This window comes from Macrotis lagotis, chromosome 1, assembly GCF_037893015.1.
Source record: "Macrotis lagotis isolate mMagLag1 chromosome 1, bilby.v1.9.chrom.fasta, whole genome shotgun sequence".
NCBI lineage: Eukaryota > Metazoa > Chordata > Mammalia > Peramelemorphia > Peramelidae > Macrotis > Macrotis lagotis.
Window position 1 is genome coordinate 413,271,376 of NC_133658.1, and position 26,631 is coordinate 413,298,006.

Genomic DNA, 26,631 nt, shown 5'->3' on the forward strand with positions numbered 1-26,631 from the left:
CTTTCTATGTCAAAGAAAGTCCTTATATTTAATATCAAGTGTGATATGGAGTCACTGAAATTTATTTATTGGGGGGTTGGGGTGGGACAGAATGATCTATGTCAAAATGGATGGGGCAGCTAAGTGGCACAGAAGATAGAGCACCAGCCCTGGAGTCAGGAGGACCTGAGTTCAAATTTGACCTCAGCCACTTAATAATTACCTAGCTGTGTGACCTTGGGCAAGTCACTTAACCCCATTGCTTTGCAAAAAAAAAATAAAAAATAATTGAAGGTAGTCAAATGGAGGAGCGTACTGGAGAAACCAACTGAAATAGTTTCGATAATAGATGATGAGGACTTGAGTTAGAAACAAAAAGCTTGGTTCATAGGATGAATGAGACTGAGTGGTCCAGAATGACTCTGAAATTGTGAACCTGCAGTCTCATGTGACTGTTGTGCCCTTGACAGTAATGGGGAGACTTGAAGGAGCTTGGGATTGGGAGAAGAGAGACTGAATTCTGCTATTGATGTGATGAGTTTGAGATGCCTGTAGTATACCCAGTCTAAGATGAATTAAATAATTATTAAATTAGATAACTCTAGATTTATAACTTGAGGGAGTCTGAGATTTAATTGTCTCACTTTACTTATGAGGAAGCTGAGAACCAATGGGGTAAGGTGATAAAGCAGGATTTAAATCTCTAACTACACATTCAGTGGTCTGTCCATACTGCACCATGTTCTAAACAAAGTACTGTGCTAAGGGAATACAAAAACAGACAATTAAATCCAGATTGGATCCAGTTCAGACCAAAGTTAGTGATTCAGGTTCAGGATGAAGATGTAGACCAAACCTTGAAGGTAACAAAAAGCAAGAAAAACAACTTTATTCAGAGTAAGGTTAAAAGGTCTACAATTCCTAGTTCTTGATTCAGATAAAACTCTGTATTCTCTTCCTCTATTCCATTCACTATGACAATGATATTGTTAGATCAGAAAGATATCTTCCTCAAGGTCAGTGGGAATTCTGTTAAATCAGCTGAAAGATCCCCTCTTATGGAATTCACATTCCCCATGGATTTGGAAAGATAATTTAATCCTCTTCATATTATTAGATAGTAAAGTACTTCTTAATAACTTTGGTCTCTCAAGACCAAATGAATAAACTGTCTGAACCATAAAAAAGAAAAGGAGACCTACCAATTAAGGAAATGAAAACAAATCAATATATTGGCCCTCTCTAAAATTGTATGTCTCTCTAGTCCATCATCTCTCTGTCAAGAGATGGAGTGAATTTCCATCAACAGTCTTTTGTTTGTTTTTTGCTTTTTTTGCAAGCAATGGGGTTAAGTGGCTTGCCCAAGGCCACACAGCTAGGTAATTATTAAGTGACTGAGGCTAGATTTGAACTCAGGTACTCCTGACTCCAGGGCAGGTGATTTATCCACTGCACCACCTAGCCACCCCCATCAACAGTCTTTTGAAGTTAAGATTGCTCATTTCATTGATCTTAATTCTTAAGCCTATCAAGGTTATTTTATTTTGCAATGGGTAGTCTCTGTGATGTAGAGAATTATGAATTTAGCTTTAATGATGTTAAAATCTTGTTAATTGTGGAAGGCTGTTTGCCCCTGAAATGTAAACTGACCTTGACTGTTGATGGCATCCTTCCTATCTTGTCCCTATTTTCCTCTTCACTTAATCTTGGTTTAGATGTTGGTGAGACAGAAAATGACATGTTGAACTTGGGGGTTGAGCACCTGGAGACAGGAAAGACCGGTGTGTAGCTTGCCATTGGAGGATGCCTAGCCCAAGGTCTAAGACCACTCCCCAAGAATCATCCTCTGTTCAACCTACCATAGAAGGAAGAGACCCCTTTGAACTTCTTTTGCTTCTTCTGGGCTCCCATCCAGAAGGATGGGGCTTTCTCATACTCTTCCTTAATCCATGTGGAGCCCTATGGGCCTTGCCATGTGGACCAGTTAAACTGAGTCCCATGGCTGCCTGCCCTTTTATTCTCTCTCTCTCTCTCTCTCTCTCTCTCTCTCTCTCTCTCTCTCTCTCTCTCTCTGACTTTACCTTACCTGGCCTGTCCCCAGGGGGCTTGCTGCTTTTCTTACTAATTTTGGCCAATTTACTTTGTAACAATATTTTGCCATAATGAATCCCGAGCAGTTTTAACATCCCAGAGAGCTGTGAATTCCTTCACTTTTTCAGTGGCTTTAAATCTTCTGTCTTCAATATCTAAATCGTTAATAATCAGCAGCATTTATATAAATTGTTCTTATGACTTGCTCCAGATCATTAATTACATAAGAAATCCAAATTCCAACAACTCTAGTTTCTACAAATTTTGGTAAAAATGATAAAAATGGAAAATGATAATTTTTGGAGGAGCTTTGGGAAGCAGGCATTGTAGCATGCTATTGGCTGAATTGTTCAGAACTAGTCTGACCATTGTGGAAAATTATTTGGAACAATATCCAAAAAGTTACCTTGGTTTCAAACCTTTATCAGAAAAATGTCACAAAGATTTTTTTAAAACTTAGTTAACTTTTTTTCCTTCTGATTTTATCTGAACTGATTTTGTTTGCATATAAGCTTCTTATTTTTATCTCCTGTGATCTCCTCTATACTTTCCCCTATCCTCAGTTGTGAAAGGGATCTCTGCTGCTCTGATTTTTGGGACCTTTTATATCTAGGTCATTTATCAATTCAGAGACAGCATGGCACAGTGGATAAAGACCCAGCTTTAAGTCCTGCACCTGCAAACCACTGGTCATGTGACCCTGGGCAAATTGTAATCCCAGTGAGAAATTACAGAAAATTCTCTAACCAATAAATTGCAAAGAAAGTGCCTTTCTATGTTGGTAGAGGAAATTTCCTATCTGCTATTTCCTTAAATTGATGAAAAAACAAGTCTAGTTTATATCCTATTTGGAACTTATTAAGGAATTATAAAAACCTGGTCTAAATCCAATTTCTACCAGTTAGCAGTTGTGAGTTCTTACCCTAGTAGTTGAGATTGGGGATTTATCAAATACTGGGTTACTAAATTCTTTTGCTTCTATGTGTTGTAATACTTAATTTGTTTCACTAATTGACTTCTGTTTTTTTAACCAATACCAAATTGTTTAATCCAGTCAGAGTTTTGTGTTCAAGTGCCACCTCATGCATAATCTTTTCCTTATACCACCAATTATCTTTTTCTCCCTACTCCCAATCACCTTGAATTATATATCTTGTATAGTTCTCCTGAAGGGCAATTGGTAGCTCAGTGAATAGAGCACTGACTTTGGAATCATGAAGACTCATCTTCATGAGTTCAAATCCAACTTCTATGTAAATCTAGGCAAGTTACTTAATCCTGTTAGCCTCAAAATCTTTGCCCAAAAAAATCACAAATGGAATCATGAAGAGTCAGATATAACTGAAAATAACTATCTTATATTTGCTTATTTGTGAACATTCTGTATTACTTCAGTAGCATATAGGCTCCTTCATGGCAAGAGCTACCTTATATTTGTCTTTGTAATTCCAATGACTAACACAACTGCAACATATAATAGGTACTTAATGAATACTTATTGCCTTTTATTCTCTGAATGACAATTATCTACTCATTGCCCACAAGCACAATAGTTACTGACCTTGGGTGGATAATTATCCTTTTTTTCTTTTATATTTTTAAATTTTATTTTAAACTTATATACAAAATAAGAAAAAAATTATGTACACAGCAGAACATTAAGAGAAGATAACATAAAACAATAAATTTCTATTTCAAAAAAGCCTGTATAATAAATACTATGCAATCCATTTTTTTGCATTCCTTGTAAGTTTTCTTTTGTTCTCTACTGTGTATTTTTTACTTTATTCCCCCCTCCGCAGAAATTGTGTGGATATATATGTAAATTGTTATATATGTGTACATATATTCATATACACACATATATATACATGTATACATGCATATATTTCTATAATAATATACCTATATACATGCATACATTCATAGGCATGTATGTAGGACTGGACTATGCTTATTTCTACTTGTCCTCTGTTTTTCTAAGTGTGGATAGCATGGGTTTTTTTAAATTCAACAACTCATCATTTCCTGCACCACAGCAATCAACTTTATATTGCCTAGTTATTTATCAAAATATTAATATGACTGACATATAGTTTTCCTATTTTTCATTTTTGTTTAAATTTATTTTAGGTTTAGCTTTGTCTAAGATTGTGATTACTACCCCTACTTTTCTTTACATAACAAATTTTACAACTGACATTTTTTTTATGTTTCTGTGTATCTCTCATTTTATAGTATTTCTTGTAAGCCCCAAATTGTTGAATTCAAATTTTTTTATCTGCTATCTGTTTCCATTTCCATTCCATTCACTTTCTAAGCTAAAATTGCTTATTGTTTATTTTACTCCTTATTTTCTTTATTATCCTTCTTAATCTATTCCTATCCTATTCCTATCCCTCCTTACTCCTCTGCTTTACTTGTAATTATCCTTTTTAAGGTAGAAATTTCATTGGCGTCTGATATTTCTTACTTTTTTTTCTTTTCCATTAAGATGTAAGTCAGAGTACAGAATTGTCCTGATAATTTTTTTGGGGGGGTAGTGAATAAATGTTTTGTGTCTTTAAAACATGACCCAGAAATAAAGATCTGTTTTATAGACTGGTCATGATTTAACTTGGTAGTCCTCTTTTTGGCTTATCCCCTCCATCTGTTGTTTGCTCTAGGAATACAAAAAATTGACCAGCATCTGGATCTTCATAGCAAAACAGAAAAAGTATGAACTGATGTATTGACTGGATAGATAGGTTAACTGAGAGTCAGAGAAAGAGCCTGGTATGAACATTAAGTCCATTTCTATAATTTTCTAAGACCTGGACACCACTCCACCTCTCCTCCCATGAGGCTAACTCAACTTATCTATTCACCAACCATTTCTCAGATATCAGGTGCTACCCATGGCATCTGTCAGCATATTTTATGATCAAATGTTTTAGTAATTTCAAAATGGAAAAAAAAGAAACTTCCCACTTTCTCCTGGGTCTTCTACTTTCCTTCAAACAATTTGAACTCATCATAGAGAAAAACCAAAGGAGTTGGGGGGCTAGAGGGAGTCCCCATGAGGAAGAAGCAAACATAGATTGTTTCCCATTTTTGTGGAGCTGGCCACATGCTCCAGTTGGAAAATTGCTTGCATAAATACAGTAATTAAAACAGCCACATGATCAATGCTGGGTTGGTAGGTGTATGCTCTGTTTTGAAGATAAATAGGGATGGGGCTGAGGGGCTTGCTGCTGTAATTGATGCTTGTATCTGGCTGGCACCATGTGTTCATAAAGAAGGGTTATGAGAGCTATAAAACAGGGCAGATTGGGTGAGTAATTGTCCTGCAGTGTTCTGTTTAGGGAGAAATTGCTTTGGCATCAGATATGTTTTGCTTTCTTTCCCTTCCAACTAAGATACAGTTGAGAGTGCAAAACTGCCTAGAGAAGTTGTAGGGGGAATAGGATGAATTGTTTTATGTATATATAAATTATGGCCCAGAAATAAAATCTTTGTTTCTATGGACTGAGTTCAATCTTGGGGGGCTTGCTCAATGGTTCTCTTTAGAGCTAACCCTTATTCATGGTTTGCTGTAGAAACATCAGAATTTGGCTTTCCATCTAGATCAACACAACAAAAAATGTAAAGGATTCTTAGTTCCTGTGTAAGTAATCAGATAAACTGTAGATAAAATAGAAAAGACTTTGCCAACCAATAAAATGCTAAATATTTATACTTTACTCCATAAGTAATCAAGGTACCTTCCCTTCCCTCTCTAATAAACCTTTACCTTCTCCAGGGACCTATAAGTTGTCCAGATTTAGTCAGTACATAAATGAACAAAATCTACTACAAACAGAAAGAACTTGGGGTTTTAAACAGTTAAGCAAGTTATTACTTCACTAAGTCCCACTATCCAGCAACCTCTGCAGTCCTTCATACTTATAGTATTACTTTGTATTGGACCCCTGGTTAGAAGAATATACTTGGGGACAATAGAAAATATACCCCTAGAACTCAACAACTCACATGTCTCACTGTACCAGTGAAGGATAAGACCTAGATTTGTTCCTTTGCATCGTGGCTCTATTCCTTACCACTCAGGAGGCTTAGTCCTGGAATTCCCTCAACACTCTGCCATTGAAGCTCCTCAGTTCACATTCTTGCAGCCCCTAGCTTGGTCTTGAAGCACCTTGCTATTTGGCTGCTATTTTTGTCCACTGCCATCTCTGAGGTCATACTTTCCCAGTATAAGAGGTTCCCTGGAGAGATCATATGGCACTTCCTCTAGGAGGAAAGATAGTTCCTTAGAGCCTCTCCACAATTATCAGTGCCAAAACTTCTGGTATCCCATTGCCACTCTTCAGTTTCCATGCTCCTTTAAAAGTCTGGGACTCCAGTCTTGACTCAGTAATTATCATTATGTTATTACTGGCACAATGAGACAAGGAATTATCTTATCAAAGAAATAACCTTCTCTTGGGAATTTCACACCTTTTTATCCTAATGCCTTCAGGAGTAAGGAGAGAAAGGAGGAACCCTTCATAAAATCTGAGATAATCAATGCCTGAAGACTTATCCAACTAGGAAAGCGGTGAGAAGAAAGGGAACAGAGAATAAGTGGAAACCCAGACAATTGGAAAGCAGCCATGAACCAAGGAAAGTAGGCCACAGATTTACCCAGTTAATATCTAGGGATGTGACCAAAAAAAAAAAGTAGAGTTGATTTTTGAAATTCTTATTCACTTGAAGAAGTATGCACACACTTGTCATGCTCACACCTAATGTAGTTCATTCTCTGACTCTCCATAGTACTTTCTACCTGGGGATCCCCCCCAATTCCCCCACTTATCCTTTTTATGTGATGTCTTGATCAGACTACTTTGAGGTCAGGGACTAACTTTCTTTGGGCTTAGGTTTGTAGTCCTAGCACATAGCACAGAAATTTTGCCCAATAAATACTTGTTCCTCTCTCAATGTATTATGTTGGTCTAATAGTTTGATCATTTTTTTCCAAATTCCCTTTTTCTATCCTTACTTTCTTTACTTTTCTGCAGCCTTTAATATTGTGAACCACTCCTTCTTCCAACTTAAAAAAAAAAGCTTTGTTATTGTACAGTTGTTTTGTCAGTTTTGTGTTACTCTTCATGACCCCATTCAGGGCTTTCTTGGCAGAGATATTGGTTTGCCATTTCCCTCTTCAGATCATTTTACATATGAGGAAGCTGAAGCAAACAGGGTTAAACAATAAGTATTACATAATAAGTATTTGAGGCCAGATTTGAACTCAGAAAGTTGAGTCAATTCTAAATCTGGCCCTCTATTCATTTTTTGTTTTTATATCATTGTCTTTTCTGGATACAATACCTCCCACACACATTTCATCTTGAAGTACAATATTAATACTTGTGTAACCCCTATGTAAAGGGGGTCCTTGACACTTCTGGGCCCCAAGAAACTTCTCAGTTTGACTAACATCCCTAAGTCTGGGAACATCCTGACAGGGCTAAAACAGTTGACCCAGAGAGTCATGAGATATACCATAAATTTTATCTGGGACTCACCTAATGTTCTTGTTAACCTAATCCTTTGCTGTTTCTGTAATATTCCTGCTCCCTCCTAAAACTGCGTTCCCCCCCCCTCCTCAGGTGCAACTGGAGCTATGAGATAGTAAATACCACCCGACCAAAGTCTCCCTGGTGTGTGACTCTCCTGTGCCACAGGCAGACCCCTGACACTCTCTCTGGTACATGACTGTCCTAAAAAACATGTTAGACCCTGATCCCTTTCTGTCTTTTATTGGCCTCCTATGTCACATGTGTGCAGCAGTCTGACAAGAAAATATATCTAACTGCTATTTCTGCTTCTGTACCCTGCTTGCTCACTATACCCCTGCCCATTAAAATACTATAAAAACCTTGCTCATTCTATTCTTGGGTTTGTTAGTTTTGGGCTCAGCTCCTAATAACCCCTGGGTAAATAAAATTCCACTTCTAAATTTCTCTGGTCTCTGACTTGCTTTTTGGGGTGCAACAATCTTAAAATTGAACTATTCCGTGCAACAAAGAAAAATAAATAAATTAAAACAGTGATACTCCCTAATAGCTCTCTCTGTCAAGCAATGGGATATAAGTGTGTTAACTTGTCTATAGCTTCTCAATAACCTCTCCTCTCCTGGTGATAATTTCTTAATTGATTTTCCTGCCTTCAGTCCTTCCCCTTCCCAATCCATTCTCCCCAGAGCTGCCAAATTAATGTTCCTATAAGAGTCATGATGCTATCACTCCCCTACTCAAAATCTTCCATGTGTCTCTTTTTCCTCTAGAATAAAATACAACATCTTTGGGCTGGCATTTAAAGCCCTCCACAAACTTGTTCTCACTCTGCCTTTCCAGATTTCTTGTAAATTATGGTACATGAATATAATGGAATATAATTTTGTCACAAGAAAAGGGGCAGCTTCAAAGAAACCTGGGAAAATTTGTATGATCTGATGCTGAGTGAAGTGATTAGAACTGGGAGAACAATTTATATAATAACAATAGAAATATAAAGAAAAGATTTGAGAATTCTGACCATCCAATAATGATCATTCAGGATTCTTCTAGAAGATTGATGAAAAAACATCCTGAAAAAGAGATAATCATATTTTTGGACTTGGCCAGTATGAGAATTTGTTTTTATTAACAATGCATATTTTTTTTTGAAGTTAAAGGCATTGCTTTCTATTTTCCCACCCACCCCTTTGGGAAAAAAAACAAAATTATTGTAACAATTTTTGTATAATCAGGCAAAACAAATTCCCATGTCTAAAAAATATATATCTCATTCTATACTTTGAGTCAGTCCATCACCTCTTTGTAAGGAGTTGGATAGTGTTCCTTTATCATCAATTCTTTGGAGTAGTGGTAGGTCATTGCATTGATCAAAGTTCTTAAATCTGTAAAAGTTGTCTTTAGAATGTTGTTCTTATATTGTTATATTCTGGTTCTGCTTACTTTACTCTGCATCAGATCATATAATTCTTCCTTGGTTTCTCTGAATCCTTCCCTTTTATTAATTCTTAAGTTCAAGTCTATTTAATAACATTGAGATACTTTATTGAGTTCACCCATTACTCACAATTTAGAGGATTAGGGAAGTTATTAGGAAAGGGAGACCAGAAAGAATTTTAGACAAGGAAAATGGATTTGAAGTTAAATGTTGTAATTATTGTATTTTTATTAAAAGCAATCTTTACATCAGGAATCCCTTTTTTTAGGTTTTTTTTTTTTTGCAAGGCAAATGGGGTTAAGTGGCTTGACCAAAGGTCACACAGCTAGGTAATTATTAAGTGTCTGAGGCCAAATTTGAACTCAGGTACTCTTGACTCCAGGGCTAAGTACTCTATCCACTGTGCCACCCCTGCATCAGGAATTCTTAATCTTTTTTGTGTCATGAACCTTTTTGACAGACTGATGTGGGAAGGGGCCCTCTGGATTCCTTCTTAGCATGTTTTTAAATATATAAAATATGTATTTATAGAATTATAAAGGGAATAATTTTTATACATACATATATGTTTATAAGTATAAACATACACTTACACATATATACATAACAGATATGCATATATATATACATAAACAAATGAAAGGTTTCATATATAATTCTGACCTTTTGTTCTACAACATATATGAAAATACTCATTTGTGTATGAATGTGTTTTGTTAAGTTTAGAATTCTTTTAAACATGGATATTTCTCAAGGTTCTCTCCTTGGTCTTTTCCTCTTTGCTTTGGTGATCTTATCTGCTTCCATGGCTTTAGTAATGCATAACTTTCTATACACCAAAATAATCATCTCTTTTTTTTGGCAGCAAAGAATTGAAAACAAAGTAGATGCATAGCTACTGGGGAATGACTAAATGATTTGTGATATGATATGAAGCTAGTAGATATTATTGAACCATAAAAGCAACAAATATGAAGAATTCAGAGAAATATAAAAAGGTTTATATGAACTAATACAGAGCAAAGTAAACATAAACAGGATAATAATATAAACAAAGACCAAAGCAATTGAAACAAAATTTAAATGAATGAAAAGCATGTAGTAAGTCTTTGCTATGTACCAAGATTATGCTGCATGATTAAAATGACAAAATTTGGTATGGAAAGAAAAGAACTGAAAGACTATAAAACTATCTCCTTTCATTGAAGACAATGAGAAGGGAAATAAAATTTATTAATCCCTTACTGTAAGCCAGGTGCTGTGCTAATCTCTTTACAAATATTTTCTCATTTGATCTTTACAACAACCTTGGGAAGGTAAGAGTTATTATGATGCCAGTTATAATGTTGAGATGATGGATATGTAATATTCCATATGCTGTCAAATTTGGTTTACTACTGATGAACTATTTTTTCTTTTACATTTTTCATTTTTACTACATTTTAATCTTCGCAAACTGTACAAGAGAGGGTAGAGGCAAATATTTGGAAAAGAATGTGATGAAGGGGGCGGCTAGGTGATGCAGTAGATAGAGCACCTGCCTTGGAGTCAGGAGTACCTGGGTTCAAATCCAACCTCAGACTCTTAATAATTACCTAGCTGTGTGGACTTGGGCAAGCCACTTAACCGCACTGCCTTGCAAAAAAAAACTAAAAAAAATGTGATGCAAAAACAAAACATCAATAATAAGAGGATTAAATTAAATGAGTAATTTATAAAATTCTATGCATGTACTGGGTGTTGGATTTGAGTACACATCATTAAACATCTTTGGGAAAGGACCTACAGGGACTATCCTATGGAGCATATGATGATCTTTTCTCCTTTCTGTGGTCAGCAATTCACTGAAGGACAGAAGGATTTTTGAATGTTGAAATTGTTGCCTTTTGCTCCCTTACTCCCTTGATGCTTTTTTTTTTTTGTTTGTTTGTTTTTGCAAGGAGTATCTATCTCTAGAGGATTTACAATTGAGTCAGGAGGAGGGACCTACTTTGGGAACCTTGAATAGCGAGTCTTCTTCCTCTAGTGCTCTCCAATATGTCAGAATTCCTTTAACTTCTTTGTGAAGGGATGAGGGAGGGACAGTTCACTTTCCCTCAGATCAACTGATATGACAAAATAGCTCTCATGTAACCAACACATATGCTAGCATTGATGAAGTTGAGACTGGATTTCAAAGCCCTAGCCACCTCATCTGCTTTGTGTTTTTTTTTTTCTCCTGAAATTGGATGACTGACTGAACAGCAATCCTTAGGTGAAACTTTCCAGTCTTGAAAAACAGTCTTGTAGGTTCCAGATGATGGGAGCTCTTGGGTCCTCAGATTGTGCTGAGGAATCCTGAGCAATCACTATAGAATTTCTTGGAGAAGATGACCACTGGCAGGAGAATGAATCTGATATCTAGCTAGCTTGACAAAAGACATGGACCTGAAAGGAATTGTTTGGACAGTGCAGAGACAAGGTGAGAAAGGTAAAATTTATAAGTCCTTCTAGGGGAATGTTTCTTTTGTGCTGAAAAACTAAACAGCTGCCCTCTTTCTGATTGTGTTGAATATTTTCTACTTTTTGATTTGGAGACTTTAGACGTGTGCTATTACATAGGTTTTCTTTAACTTTCTTTTTTTTTTTTTAAGGTTTTTGCAAGGCAAATGGAGTTAAGTGGCTTGCCCAAGGCCACATAGCTAGGTAATTATTAAGTATCTGAGACCACATTTGACTCCAGGGCTGGTGCTTTATCCACTGAGCCACCTAGCCACCCCTTTAATTTACTTTCTATGGGGTTTCAGGGTTAGAGTGTAAAAAGTCAAAGTTTGAGAAAAAAAATGTCTCAACCTTCTCTTCAGAGTCTAAAATCTCCTGGGGCTAAACCTTGAATTGCATACATGGATCCTGAGCTAAGAGGGCCCCCTTTAGAAAGAGTCTCAGCAACTCAACAACAGTTTCAAGTTGTAATTTAGATAATCAAGTCTGGAATATTTTGTATGAGACTTTCTTAATTTTGAGATTGCCGTTGTGATACTTTGTGACTGTGTGAAGAGCAAAGCTTGAACACATTCATTCTTTTTAGGGAGAGACTCATATTGAGGTTCCAGATTTCTCATTGACTCCAGGAAAGAGAATATATGTATGGGAAGCCAGCTCCTAAACATGTCCTTGATTTTCAGCTTGCCTCTTGAGAAATTCTGGAGAATGTCCCCTTGAATGACAGATATCAGGATCTTCTTTCTCTTGATTTAGCTCCATCTTCCTCCTCTCTAATCTGATTTCTGGTTGCAAACTGCTTGGATAAAATGAGTTTCCTTGATATTCAATATTTGTGCTGATCTTTTGCTTATTATATACAGTGTTTAAGAGAAGGGGTCAAATGAGGGGTTTAGTCACTTGGGAGTATAAGATAAGGGCTCCTCTTCCCTGGTAAAGAAGTAATAACCAGAGAACCTAGCAGATTTTTGTTCTGAACCAATCATGTTCCTAGATCAGCAATAATTAGGGAAGGCAGATAGATCTAATTCTATTCTGTGCCTCTTTTTAGTGGAGGAAAAATAAAGTAGCTTGTCTTGTGGATCAACTTGAATTCCTCTCAAAGCAGGAATCTCAGTCTCCTTTGGATAGGAATAGGTAATATTCCAGAGATATCAGTGCCCTCCCCTTGATAAGCCTGTCTATTTAGACATCCCAGCTGTTTATACATATTTTACATAGGCAATATCACACCTTACATTTGCTGTGAACATCTCCACTGATACCATATTTGGAACTCTGGTAACATGGCCTTAATGGAATTGTGAATGTTACCACCCTTGCCCTGAATATAGTGCCTTAGATAGAAATAGACACTTAATAAAACGTTCACTGAATTGAATACAATTTCTCCTTACCCATTCTAATGCTTGGAATAATAGCTCACATTTATATAGTATTTAAATGTTTACAAAGTACTTGGCTCCCAATAGTCCTATGATGTAGATAGGCAAATAATTTGGTAGGGAGCATGAATAAATAAATAATAATGCTCTTCTAGGCTTCACAAGCATGTCTACACTGGAAAGAGCCCTCGTACTAGGGTTTAAAAGCTATCTAGGGTTCTACTCACAGCACTGTATCATCTGCCTAAATAACTATCAGGTCACAATTCCCTCATTTATAAAGATAGTCAGTTTGTATCAGATCTAACAATTTATAAGTTTAGGAATATCTGCAGTCTTACCTAGTTTGGATGGGGTAGGGTGGGCGAGGTAGCAGGGGTTAAGTGACTTTCTTAGGGTCACACAGCAAGTAAGTGTCAAATGTCTAAGGCTGTATTTGAACTCAGGTCTTCTGATTTCAGGGCCGTGCTCTATCTACTGTGTCAACAACTAATTGCCATTAGTTTTATCCATTTTTTCTTTTTTTAGGTTTTTGCAAGGAAATGGGGTTAAGTGGCTTGCCCAAGGCCACACAGCTAGGTAATTATTAAGTGTCTGAGGCTGGATTTGAACTCAGGTACTCCTGACTCCAGGGCTGGTGCTTTATCCACTGTGCCACCTAGCTGCCCCAGTTTTGTCCATTTTTAAAGCTTATTCAAGCAAAATTGTAAAGTGACCTATTTGGGCATATCTCTGATTCCAGGTCCCTCTCTCCTTCCTTTGGTTTTCTTTCCTTCTCTATCCCTCATGCATAGCCTCTTTGACACCTAGACATGAAAAGCAATTGTGACATCAGAGAGAGGATGATCTACTTTCCTACTGCCTTAATTACCCATATTTCTCCCTCCTCTTGAGGGCTGAGGAACAAGTCTCATTAAGCAGCTGTCTTTTCCCTGCTCATTTGATTTCTAGACCCAACTCATTTGCTGATGTCCACATCCAGGACTTGATAACCAACCTCCCCGTGCCTGTAGTGTTCAAATTGGTCCACTGACAGAGGAACCATTTGCCGGAAATTCATTAAACTGAACGCTTGGGAAATTACAGAGGAGATTTCACTTGTCACTTAGTATCAAATATAGAAAGTAATTTTAAAAGGACCACATCCAGCAGCTATTTTAAAGTTGCTTGTTTGGGCTAAGTTTTCTACATTGCCAGTGCTCTGTTGGCCATCTCTGTCTCTTCTTATTTCTGTTAGTCTTCTTAGATCTTGCCCTTAAGTTCTCCTCAACTCACTCTCAAAATTGTTTTCTGGCTTCTTTTCCAAAGTCATCCTTTTGTTGCCTTCTTACAGTTCAGATAGAGCTGAGGAGGGAGGGCTCAGTGATTAGAGAATGTTCAAGTTGGACCATGAGGAGACTTGGCTAAATGAAAGACATTATGTGTGTTTATCAATGTTTACCTAATTGTACCCAGGGACAATATGCAATGATATCCATTAAGAATTATTGGAAGTAAGGGAATAAATATATCAATGAGGGAGACGAGACTGGAAAATAACTCCTTAACTAGTGATTTCTTTTTCATTTTGTTTTATTTTTCTTTTTAGTTTTTCATACCCATAGTACTTTATTTTTTAATTTATTTTTTATTTTCATCCATTTGTACATCATATTTCCAAGTTACAAAATTTCTCTTCCCCTTCCTTCCCCTCAGTAGTAGTCAGGTTAGCATTTTACCTTATATATTTTGTTAAACATATTTACAAATTAGTAATTTTTGGCATGAGGAATTAGGATTAAGGGAAAGAGATACATAAGAGATAATTTTTATAAAGTATTCATCAGATTCGGTAGCATTTTTTTTCCTGTGTGTTTTGTCTTGTTTTGCTTTTCTTCCTCTGGTTGTGAATAATATAGACCATTACCAGTCTAATACCGCTGTCCTAGTTCTCTGGACTGTGCAGGGGAGTTACTTCCATCAAGGTTGTTCATCTCATAATGTTGTTGATGAGTACATTGTTCTCTTGGCTGTACTTCCTTCATGCAGCATAAGATCCTGTAAGTCATTCCATGCTTCTCTAGAGTCCGACCGTTTATGGTTTCATATAGAACAATAATGTTCCATAGTATTCATGCACCATAACTTGTTTAACTTTACCCAGCTGATTGACATTCCCTCAATTTCCAGTTCTTTGCCATTACAAAAGAGTTGCTATCAATATTTTGGAACATGTAGGAATTTTCCCATTTTTACAATTTCTTCTGGATATCATACTAGAATTGGAATTTCTGGGTCAAAGGGTATGAACAGTTTTATTGCTCTTTGGGCATAGTTCCATATTGTTCTCCAGAAAAGGTTGGATCCCTTCACAACTCCACCAGCAATACATTAAAAAGGGAAGATGATCAATGTTGGAGAGGATGTGGGAGGATTGGGACATTGATGCATAGTGAATTCTTTTTTTTTTTATGTTTTTTGCAAGGCAAATGGAGTTAAGTGACTTGCCCAAAGCCACACAGCTAGGTAATTATTAAGTGTCTGAGACCGGATTTGAACCCAGGTACGCCTGACTCCAGGGCCAATGCTTTAATCACTGTACCACCTAGCTGCTCCATGAATTCTTTCTATTTCTACTTTGCCCTCTGATTTTAAGAAATCTGATGGTTTTCTTTAAAAATTTTTTGAAATGTGATATCTAGGCTCTTTTATTGTCAAAATATTTAGGTAGTTCATGATTTATTCATTTATTCATTTATTTTTTTACTTATTTATAGGTTTTTGCAAGACCATGGGGTTAAATGACTTTCCCATTGTCACACAGCTAAGTATTAAGTATTTGAGGTCAGATTTGGACTCAGGTCCTCCTGATTCCAGGGGCCATGCTCTATCCATTGCACCATCTAGCTGCCCCCTAGTCCATGATTTTAAAAATTTTCTCTCCTCAATCTATTTTTCAGATCGGTTGTTTTTGATGTGAAACACTTTACTTTGACTTTTTTTTTTTAGTTCTTTTTGAACTTTGGTTTTTCAAGAAATATTAGTTTCTATTTGGTTCCTTCTCATTTTAAGGGAGTCTGTTGCTTGGCCAGAATTTTATTCTTGTTCCAATATGTTAATTCCATTTCCAATTCTTTCTTCCATAGCTCTCATTTCTTTTCTATTTTTTGCCTCTAGCATTTTAATTTTATTAATACAAACATCTTATACTTAAAAAAAAAACCCTCTTGCTTCATTTCTTCCAGAAGTTCTGGTTGAATTTGTTCCTGAGCTGTTGTTCCTGAGCCCTGATGACACTGAGTCAGAAGGATTTTAGCACCCTGGGAGAAGTATTAAGTCTCATTTAGTGTGAGAAAGGAGAGAGAAGAAAGTTGTTTTGATTGTTTATTAGTTTGTGATTCCTTTATGTATTTTATTCACTTGTTTATAGGTTCTTGTGAGCATTTCACACCTTCGTTTTCTGTAGGGTGAAACAAAATAAAATTAAATAGTATATATAATTATATTCACACATAGAAATATGTATATACATATATATGCAAATATAATTCTAATATATATAATTTTTCCCTCTCTGTTTCTTCCTCTCTCCCTATCTCTTCTGCCTAGCTCATGTTGAAGCATTTACTTCCCCCTAGAAGGCAAGCACACTCTGTAAATTGATAAGAGGAATACATTAAAATGAGATTTCACATAATATTGAGAAAATCTGGCAAAAACAGGATACCTTCAAGATCCTCCCTATTGGGTATGAGGCCAGAATATGAAGACTATGTTGTTGTTATATTCAGTAATTCAGCCTTTTCAGACTCTGTGGACCAAAGCATGCCCATACTGTCAAGGGGGTTTTCTCATCAAAGATAATGGAGTGATTTGCCATTTCCTTCTCCAGTGGATTAAGACAAATAAGGTAAAATGATGTGTAAGCATCTGAGGTCATATTTGAATTCAACTCTTCCTGACTGCAGGGCAGGCAGTGTACTCTATCCACTGAGTCATCTGACTTATTCTTCTGTGTAACTGAATTCTCATCTATATGAGTAACTTCCATTGATGCAGAATACAGCCTAGCTATCCCTGCTTTTTTCTGTATCTTTCTATAAATCCTTCAGAAAAGGGGTGAACATGGAATATATTGATAATCTTCCTCTAGAACTCTTAGCATTACATGTTATAGAAAATGTGAATTGTCTTTTGCTTAGCTGGCCCTTGCACCCTGCTAGGCCCATTTTTTTTTTCTGGTGACTTCACTTCTCCTGAATAGAGGATTCTGTTTTCAACATTTTCCTTTTTTTTTTTTTTTGCTAGGCAATGGAGTTAAGTGACTTGCCCAAGGCCAAACAGCTAGGTAATTATTAAGTGTCTGAGGCCAAATTTGAACTAAGGTCCTCCTGACTCCAGGGCCAGTGCTCTATGCACTGCGCCACCTAGCCGCCCCAATATTTTGCTTTTAATTTTAATTCTTTACTGCTATTCTATGACTTGCTGCATATAGCATAAACATAAAAGATGGGGAGCAACTAGGTGGTGCAGTGGGTGCAGCTAGGTAGCACAGTGGATAGAGCACTGGCCCTGGAGTCAGGAGGACCTGAGTACAAATCTGACCTCAGATACCTAATAATTGCCTATCTGCATGACCTTGGGCAAGACACTTAACCCTATTGCCTTCAATAAATAAAACTGAAAAAAAGATTATCTCTGATGAGAAGGTTTTTCAGGGCTGCTCATTCACCATTGATGTCTATTTGTCATCCAACTATCATCTGTGGTTCCAAGAAGCTGGAGCATGCACAGAAGCCACACGCCAGTAAAAACCTTCTTAACAGACAGGCTGAACTAGGTTGCAATTGACAGGGCTCAGATCCATCAGTGAGTTAAGACGATGTCTACTCCCAGGCAAGTGAAGACTTTCCCAGTGGGATGGATAGATGATAACAATTTATTGCAAGGTCCATGCAGGTGGCTGATGCAAGCACTGTGGAACCTAGAGCTTCAAGGTCAGACATCTAAGTTGCCAAGGCCATTCACTGCATCCTTGAGTCATTGCCATCATCTACATTGTTGCTTGACACTAGACTTCTATAACTCTGGATGAGACAGTGAGGCTAATGACTTTGTGCGATTCTGTCTCATTAAATCCAATTCACACTCAAGACATCACCTCATGATGTCGTTAGTTCTCTTTGAAAATGAAGGATGAACAATAGCAACAACAATTTAAAAGATGAGCTTTTTCTTTCAAAGAGGAATTTGAAAACTGTAAGAGCTTTAATATTTCCCAAACACAGTCAAACTTCATCCAGTCCAGCTCAATGTCTATTTAGCATGTCTGCAAAATATAGTATTAAGGGACCAACTCCATGGAATTGTCTCATAATCTGAACAATTAGTATTCTTTATATTCATTTGTTTTTTTGAGTGAATACAGTTTCATTTAGGGAATTATAATATTTGAGCAATCAACAATTCTATCATCTCCAAAAGGATCATCTAAAGGATTTTGCTATCTTTCCTTAATAAAACAGTAACATAATTTTGTTTTACATCATAGTCATTTCCCAGAAATTAACCCCTTCCCCAAGTGCAACAATGAAAAACAATGAAAACCAAAGGACATGGTTTTCTAATCTTGACAGTATTTGCAATACCCATAATTACCAGCCCCTATACTGGTTTGTTTTTTTTTTCAAGGCAGTGGGGTTAAGTGACTTGCCCAAGGCCACATAGCTAGGTAATTATTAAGTGTCTGAGGTCAGATTTGAACTCAGGTACTCCCGACTCCAGGGCTGTACCACCTAGCCACCCCGCAGCCTCTATACTGAACAGAAGTGTCTCCTCTCTTTTCCAGGGTCAAAACTTTGGCTTCATTTTTAGTGTCCTTTTGATTTACATTAAAGTAGTTATTGAGTTATTGCATATGTTATTCTAGTTCTACATGTTCACATTATATCAGTTAATCAGTATACTTTGTTTTACTGAATTCCTCATAATCAAAATTTCTTACTCAGTAATATTTCATTTTATGACTGTAACAATTTATTAACTCATAAATGGGACAACCCCTTTTGTCTCCAGTTTTTAACTACCACAAAAAAGTCCTATTAAAAACATTTTGCTGTAGGATTGAGCCTTTCTTTCAGTCTTCTACTTTCTAGTCAGTATTGATACTTCAGGTCAATGAGCATGAACAGAATGATTTTACTTCCTTCTGGTTGTTTTCTAGAACAGAAATTCATCGTCCCACATTTGTTAGTGCGCCTGTTTTCTTGCAATCCCTCCAACATTGCCTGTTTCTGTCTTTTGTTGTCTTTCACATTTTGCCTGATAAGAGGTGAAATATAGTTGTTTTAATTTTCACTTCTCTCGCTCATTACTTTAGATACTCTTTCATCTGGTTATTGGGTCTTTTTTGCATTTCTTCTCCTATAAACTACTCTTGCTTACTTTATTGGGGAATGGCTCTTAGTCATATAAAATAGCTTAGTATCATTAAATATACACCTAATATATATATAATATATAATAAATATAAAATATAAACAGCTTAGTATAGTGCTTGGCACTGTGTTAATAGGCCCTTAAAAATGTTGATTGATTAATTGATAATTCCCAAAATAGCTTGGACTGATATCAGATATATATATATATATATATATATATATAGATATAGATATAGATATATATATATAGATATAGATATATATATATCAGAAATATTTAATACAAAGAGTCTCTCTGCTCCCTACTCTCCATAGTTTTCCTTCTTATGGTTGCATAGCATGTTTCATTGGGACAAAGTCTTTAAATTGTATACTATTTTGATAGTTTTTATCTTTTATGATTACCTTTATGATTTTATCATTTATGATTATATTTGAAAAATAATTCTATTTATAGCCATAGTTGTAAAGGAACTTCCTTGAATTTTCCTCATTTTTTTTTGCAAGGCAGTGGGGTTAAGTGACTTGCCCATGGTCACACAGCTAGGTAATTATTAAATGTCTGAGGCTAAATTTGAACTCAGGTCCTCCTGACTCCAGGGCCATTGATCTATCCATTGTACCACCTAGTTGCCCCCATCCACTGTGCCACCTAGCTGCCCCCAATTTTCCTCATTTTTAATGTTGCAATCTTATTTTTGGTAAAGGGCATAAGATGCTGACTTAAATTTATTTTATATCAAACTCCTTTCCAGTTTTTTTTCCAAATCCTAATAGTTTATATCCTTGGGTTTATTGAATTCTAGGCTAATAAGTTTGGTTTTGATTCTTGCTTCTCTAGGCTGATGTACTAGTCTAGTTTTTTTTTATTTTTTTTACCCAGTAGCAAATAGTTTTACTGATTACTGCTTTATAATATAGTATAAAGAGGAAGAACATTAGCAGGTTTCAGGCACTATGTTCATTGCTTTACAAATATTATTTCCTGTGATCCTCACAACAATGCTGGTAGACAAGTTCTATTTTTTTTTTTTAGGTTTTTTGCAAGGCAAATGGGGTTAAGTGGCTTGCCCAAGGCCACACAGCTATGTAATTATTAAGTGTCTGAGACCAGATTTGAACGCAGGTACTCCTGACTCCAAGGCTGCTGCTTTATCCACTACACCACCTAGCTGCCCCTACAAGTTCTATTCTGATACACATTTTATTGATGAGGAAACCGAGGCAGAGATTTGTGGCCCAGGACCACAATGATAATAAGAATCTGAGGCCAGATTTGAACTCAAGTTTATTTGATTCAGAACCATTGCTTTAACTATTAAAGTTCTCTCTAACTTTCAGATTCATGGGACACATCTTGTTGGGAAGAATGCCTTTAAGGAGCCATTTTGCTCTATTCAATCTAATTTTTTTATATTTAGCACACTATAGGGTCTTGAATTTTCTGTACCTTTTAATTAATTTCTTGTGATCATAAAGATATGGTCTGCTCTATAATATCGTTTTTGAAAACCTGCCTGCTCCCTTCTCAAACTTCTGTCTGGGACATTTGGAAGTATATATGCCTACACACACAAACACACACACACACACACACATATACATATATATATATATATATGTATATATATATGTATATGTGTGTATGTATATATATATACATATGTGTATAGATTAGTCTTATAAAGATTTTGTAATGATAAGAAATTAGGTGAATATTTAATGATATTTTCTTAGTAGTCTTTTTTGAATAATAAGGTCATATTTTTTTCCAGGTCTTTGATATTCTCCCCTCAAAATTTTGTGGCCTCCGGTATGACTCTCCTCTATATATACATGTACTTTTCATCTATTAGTCCAACTGTTCTTTTCATTTTTGTGTTTTTCTCTGGAATCAAGCCCTTTAGAATTGCCTGCCCCCAGGACCAACTGCACCATATTCTCCTCCAATTAAAATTCATTAAAATCCTTAGTAATGTTTCTGCCTAGAATAGTCTAGTTTTAACTCTTCACCTTTGAATCCTTATGTAACAATCTCTCTGGCCTTACTCCTCTAGCACACATGGGTACTGGCAAATTAGGTCAACAGCAAGTGATTGTTGGTACTTTCAGGGTTCTAGGGATAATTCTGTGGGTAGCTAGCTTCCTAACACTAGCTTACAAGTTCATCCTTAACTATCATAAATAGACTCAATTAGTTCTTTGCAAAGGCAGTTACTCAAAAGAAATAGCCAGAACAGTAGTGGTGATACATTGGATAGAGTATCCAGCATGGAGTGAAGATAGACCCGAGTTCAAGTGTGACCATAGGTGACCCTCATCTTTGCCTCACTTATAAAATGGGAATCATAACAGCATCTGCCTCCCAGAATTATTGTATTAAATAAAATGATAATTGTAAAGCAATTAGCACAATATCTGAATGAATGCTATATGAATGTTAGCTATTATTATTATAATACCCTGGGAGTAATTCTCTCTCTTTTGTACTTTTTGAGGCAGTTGGCTAAGTGACTTGCCCAGGATTATAGTGAATAAGCTTCAAGTGTCTGAAGCTGGATTTGAACTCAAGTTCACCGAACTCCAGGGCTAGTACTCTATCCATCTGCCCCTAACTCTGATAACTACACATAGAGTACCTGGAATTATTCTTCTGTGGATCATCTTTAACCAATTTCAGTCATTTGCTTGGCTAAGTGGTATTGTTACTTCCAGGCAAGAGGTGGGAAGAATCTAGTTTCTCCTGTTCAATATACTTTCTGGTTTAGTTTAGTTATGGTTTCCTCTCAGTAACATTTCTATGAGTTCTGTTGGGTTTTATAATATAATGAAGCATTCTATCCTAGAGCAAGTTCATTATCTTGTGAATTCTTTCTAGGCAACTGATCTATTAAAGTTTCATTCTTTTTCTAAGTTAATGAAATGTTTCCTTTGTACCTTTTCTTTTTACCATTTTAATGTTAGCTCTTTATAATCTTTAATTTTGTTGAAGTCTAAATGGGGTTCTTCTTTCCTAACTATGCTCAGGTATCAACTCTAGATTTTTCAAGGCAATGGGGTTATAAGTGGCTTGCCCAAGGCCACACAGCTAGGTAAAGGTATCAACTCTTAATGGAGTCTTTCCCCGTGCCCCAATTTGTTTACTGTGTTCTCTCCTTCCTTAATTTATTTTATTTTGCATATTATGTATATATTATATCCTCTCCTTTCTTTCAAGTTCCTTGAGGAGATAGACTATTTTATTTTTCCATGTATCTTGTAAAATCCCCTTCTTTTAAAATATCTCTCTTTAAGGGGTTAATCCTACTTAATGGATATGATTTAATTTGTTTGGCATTTAAAAGTCCTTTACAATCTGGCTTTAGCCTACTTTTCCAGGATTATTGCACATTACTCTCTTTATTCCTGACAACTTGGCTTTCTTGCTGTTGCCCTTAAAAACAAACAAACAAACAAATTCCATCTCCCATCTCTATTCCTTTGCAGAGGTTGTGTCTGATTGCCAAAATACACTCCTTCTTCATCTGTATCCCTAAAAATCCTTTACTTTCTTCAAAGCTTAACTCAACTGCCACTTATGTAAAGTCTTTCCTGATTCTCCTGGCTACATATTTTTACATCTTCGGTTATTTTGTTTTAGAGTATAGCCTTCTTTGAGCAACTGTCCAACCCAAGGTTCAGTATAGTCTATGAGTCAACACTCATAAAAGAATAGTGAGGTTACTTTTCTTTTTTTCTTTTAGTTTTTGTAAGGCAATGGGGTTAAGTGGCTTGCCCAAGGCCACACAGCTAGGTAATTATTAAGTGTCTGAGGCCAGATTTAAACTCAGGTACTCCTGACTCCAGGGCTAGTGCTCTATCCACTGCGCCACCTGTGAGTTTACTTTTGAGAGAAATTATTATTTTTATTAATAATCAATTATTAATGAAGTCCCAATTTTTTCTCTTTTTACTTTCTCATTTAAAGACTATCCTTCCAGGTCAATCAGTCCTTGAAGGACAGGGTGAAATGATTGACCTAACCTTCTAAGAACAATCTTCTCAAACTTGGGTAGAACTCCACCCAAATGGAAGAGCTTATTTCTGATTAAAGGATTAAAGGGTTAAAGGGAATCTAAACTGAATGAATTCTGGTCCACTGTTCAACTTAAGTGGTCTAGTAGCAATAGATTCTTTTGTCCAGTCAGCTGGAAGCAGCAGAGTCTCATAAGCCAAGTCCTCAGCAGGAAGAAACTGAAGGTTTTCAGTACACCTCCTTATCCACCTCCTCATTGATTGTTCACTTATCAGGATCGATCTCCATTTGTCAGGGATGCTCACTTTTCCAAAGTATTTAAGCATTGGATGATCTCCATCATCTTTTGTCTTTTCTTAACCCAGAAACTGTCTCTCAGAGCTTTTCATTTCTTTCATTCTCAAAAACTCAGCCAGTTATTTCAAGGCAAAGATATTTACTGAAATAACACAGTAAGAACAATAGTAATAGCAGTCTTCCCCCCAGACCTCTCATTAGTGAGAAGAATGAATGCCCACGGAGATCACAAGCAAGAGAAGCACACATAAGAATAGGGGAACACAAGAGGACAAGATACATGTGATAAAGGACAACTTACATTTCTTTTCCTGCAGGGCTGCAGATCTCCAATTGTTCTACCACCAACTCCAGACTCTGGATCCACTGAATGGCCTATGGATGATACTGCTCCCATCTTATTTTCCAATTTGACTCTGCAACTGGACTTCCTTGGAAAGTTGAAGTGACTTCAGAAGCTTCTTTCTTCCTCATTGGCTGATCTTCTTCACTGCTGAGAATGATTCCCTCCTCAGAGCTCACATCTAAAGCATAGGTCCTGCCTAAGCAAGCCTGAGCCTGGGACTGGGGCTGTCCCTTTTTTGTGTTTTGTTGCTATGTTGATAGGTTGACTAAGTCAAATCCACAAATATTTATTAACTTCCTACAATGTGGTATGCAAAGTACCTATTAGTTGATAGACATATCCAGACTTTCAGACAACTGGATGGGTTTGAGAGACCCAGAGATCTGAGTTTTCTTTGATTGGAGCTGGCCACTGATGGAACTGGGTTATGGCTATGATTCTGCATCAAAGAAGCTATCACTGGGGACAGGGAAACTGTCCTCCTTGACTTGACAGACATAGACTTTGAGGAAGGACAGTACAGAGCTAAGGTGAAATAAAAAATGCCTAATCAGCACCCTTGTAAACTGTTTTATGTTCTGGTGTTTCTAATCCAACCTCCTGGTAGAGTGTAATACTAGTTAAAAACTACAAGATACTGATTGCTTAAGTTTCATCAATGTGTGCTAAGAATTTTTGGTTTCTTTTAGCATTTCAAAAATTTGTTATAAACCAGTCAGGGACTAGTCATCTTCTAATTCCATTCCATTGACTGGAAGTTTGAACCTCCCAAAGGAGTACATTTCCTTACCCTTCTTTTTATTCTAGCCAATGAAGGTCTGAAAAGAACCCTTTATAAAAGTGAATGTGGGTCACTTAAAAGTCTGAAAGAGATGAATTCTTATATCTCATTAACCATTACCTTCTCTTATTATACTGTAATCTAATTTAGGGTTGGGAAGGACTCAACTGACTGGTGGTACCTAGTCAACTTTTACAAAAATGATCAGAGGATGCTTCTGTAAAAATAGCTCTCTATGAAATTCAGTAATGGAGACCCCCTGATCATCCCCATTAAAGTTGTATACCTTTGAAATTTAAGTTTGTAATCAAGGCTACCTGATAATAATAATAACTAATATTTACATAGTATTTACTATGTGTCAGTCCCAGTGCTAAGTAGTTTACAATTATTATTTCATTTAATCCTCCCCAAAACCCTGGAAGGTAACTACCATTATCATTCCAGTTTTATGGATGAGCAAACTGAGGCAAAAGGAAGTGAAGTGACTCACCTAGGATCACACAGCTTATCCTGATTTTAGGTGTGTGCTGGTATTTGAAGAATTGTCTTTTCTCTTTGGAGCTGGCCATATGGATGTCATATGGAGCTGAGTAGAGTTGGCACTGAGAGGACTCCTTATTGCCACTGAGTAAGACGATTGGATAACATCAAGTATTTTTTTAAGAAAGATTTTATTTATTTTGAGTTGTACAATTTTTCCCCTATTCTTGCTTCCCTCCCCCTCCACCCCACAGAAGGCAGTCTGTTAGTCTTTACATTGTTTCCATGGTATACATTGATCTAAGTTGTTTATGATGAGAGAGAAACCATGTCCTTAAAGAAGAAAAATAAAGTATAGGAGATAGCAAAATTACATAATAAGATAATTTTTAAAAATTAAATGTAATAATCTTTGGTCTTTGTTCAAATTCCACAATTCTTTCTCTGGATACTGATGGTATTCTCCATCGCAGATAGGCCAAAATTGTTCCTGATTGTTGCACTGATGGAATGAGCAAGTCCATTAAGATTGATTATAACTCCCATGTTACTGTTAGGGTGTACAGTGTTCTTTTGGTTCTGCTTGTCTTGCTCAGCACCAGTTCATGCAAATCCTTCCATGCTTCCCTGAATTCCCATCCCTCCTGGTTTCTAATAGAACAATAGTGTTCCATGACATACACATACCACAGTTTGTTAAACCATTCCCCAATTGATGAACATTCACTTAATTTCCAGTTCTTTGTCCTACAAAGAGGGCTGCTATGAATATTTTTGTATGTTTTTACTCTTTTTCATAATCTCTTCAGGATAAAGACCCAGTAGTGGTATTGCTGGATCAGAGGGTATACACATTTTTGTTGCCCTTTGGGTTTAGTTCCAGACTGTACTCCATAAAGGTTGGATGAGTCCCAGCTCCACCAACAATGTATTAGGGTCCCATATTTCCCACATCCCTTCCAACATAGGTCATTGTCCTTTCTGGTCATATTGGTTAGTCTGAGAGGTGTGAGGTGGTATCTCAGAGATACTTTAATTTGCATTTCTCTAATAAGTAGTGATTTAGAGCAGTTTTTCATATGACTATGGATCACTTTGATTTCTTCATTTGTAAATCGCCTTTTCATATCCTTTGACCATTTTTCAATTGGGGAATGGCTTATTCTTTTGAAAATTTGACTCAGTTCTCTGTATATTTTAGAAATGAGTCCTTTGTCAAAAATACTAGTTGTAAAAATGGTTTCCCAATTTACTACATCTCTTTTGATCTTGGTTACAGTGGTTTTGGCTGTGCAAAAGCTTTTTAATTTAATGTAATCAAAATTATCTAGTTTGTTTTTAATGATATTTTCCTTCTCTTCCTTGGCATAAATTGCTTC

The 26,631-nt window shown here is 36.4% G+C and overlaps 1 protein-coding gene across 1 annotated transcript in view; it reads right to left on the reverse strand.

Annotated features, from left to right (window-relative positions):
* LOC141506287 (uncharacterized) overlaps positions 1 to 24,017 on the reverse strand; it is a 31,529-nt gene extending 7,512 nt beyond the window's left edge. The window contains exons 1-2 of the mRNA XM_074212928.1: positions 23,944 to 24,017; positions 1,630 to 1,741 (exon numbers count right to left, since the gene is read on the reverse strand). Coding sequence (XP_074069029.1) covers positions 1,630 to 1,741; positions 23,944 to 23,945 — 114 coding nt within the window. The 5' untranslated portion in view covers positions 23,946 to 24,017. The remainder of the gene's footprint in view (positions 1 to 1,629; positions 1,742 to 23,943) is intronic.
* Between the last annotated feature and the right edge of the window lie 2,614 nt (positions 24,018 to 26,631).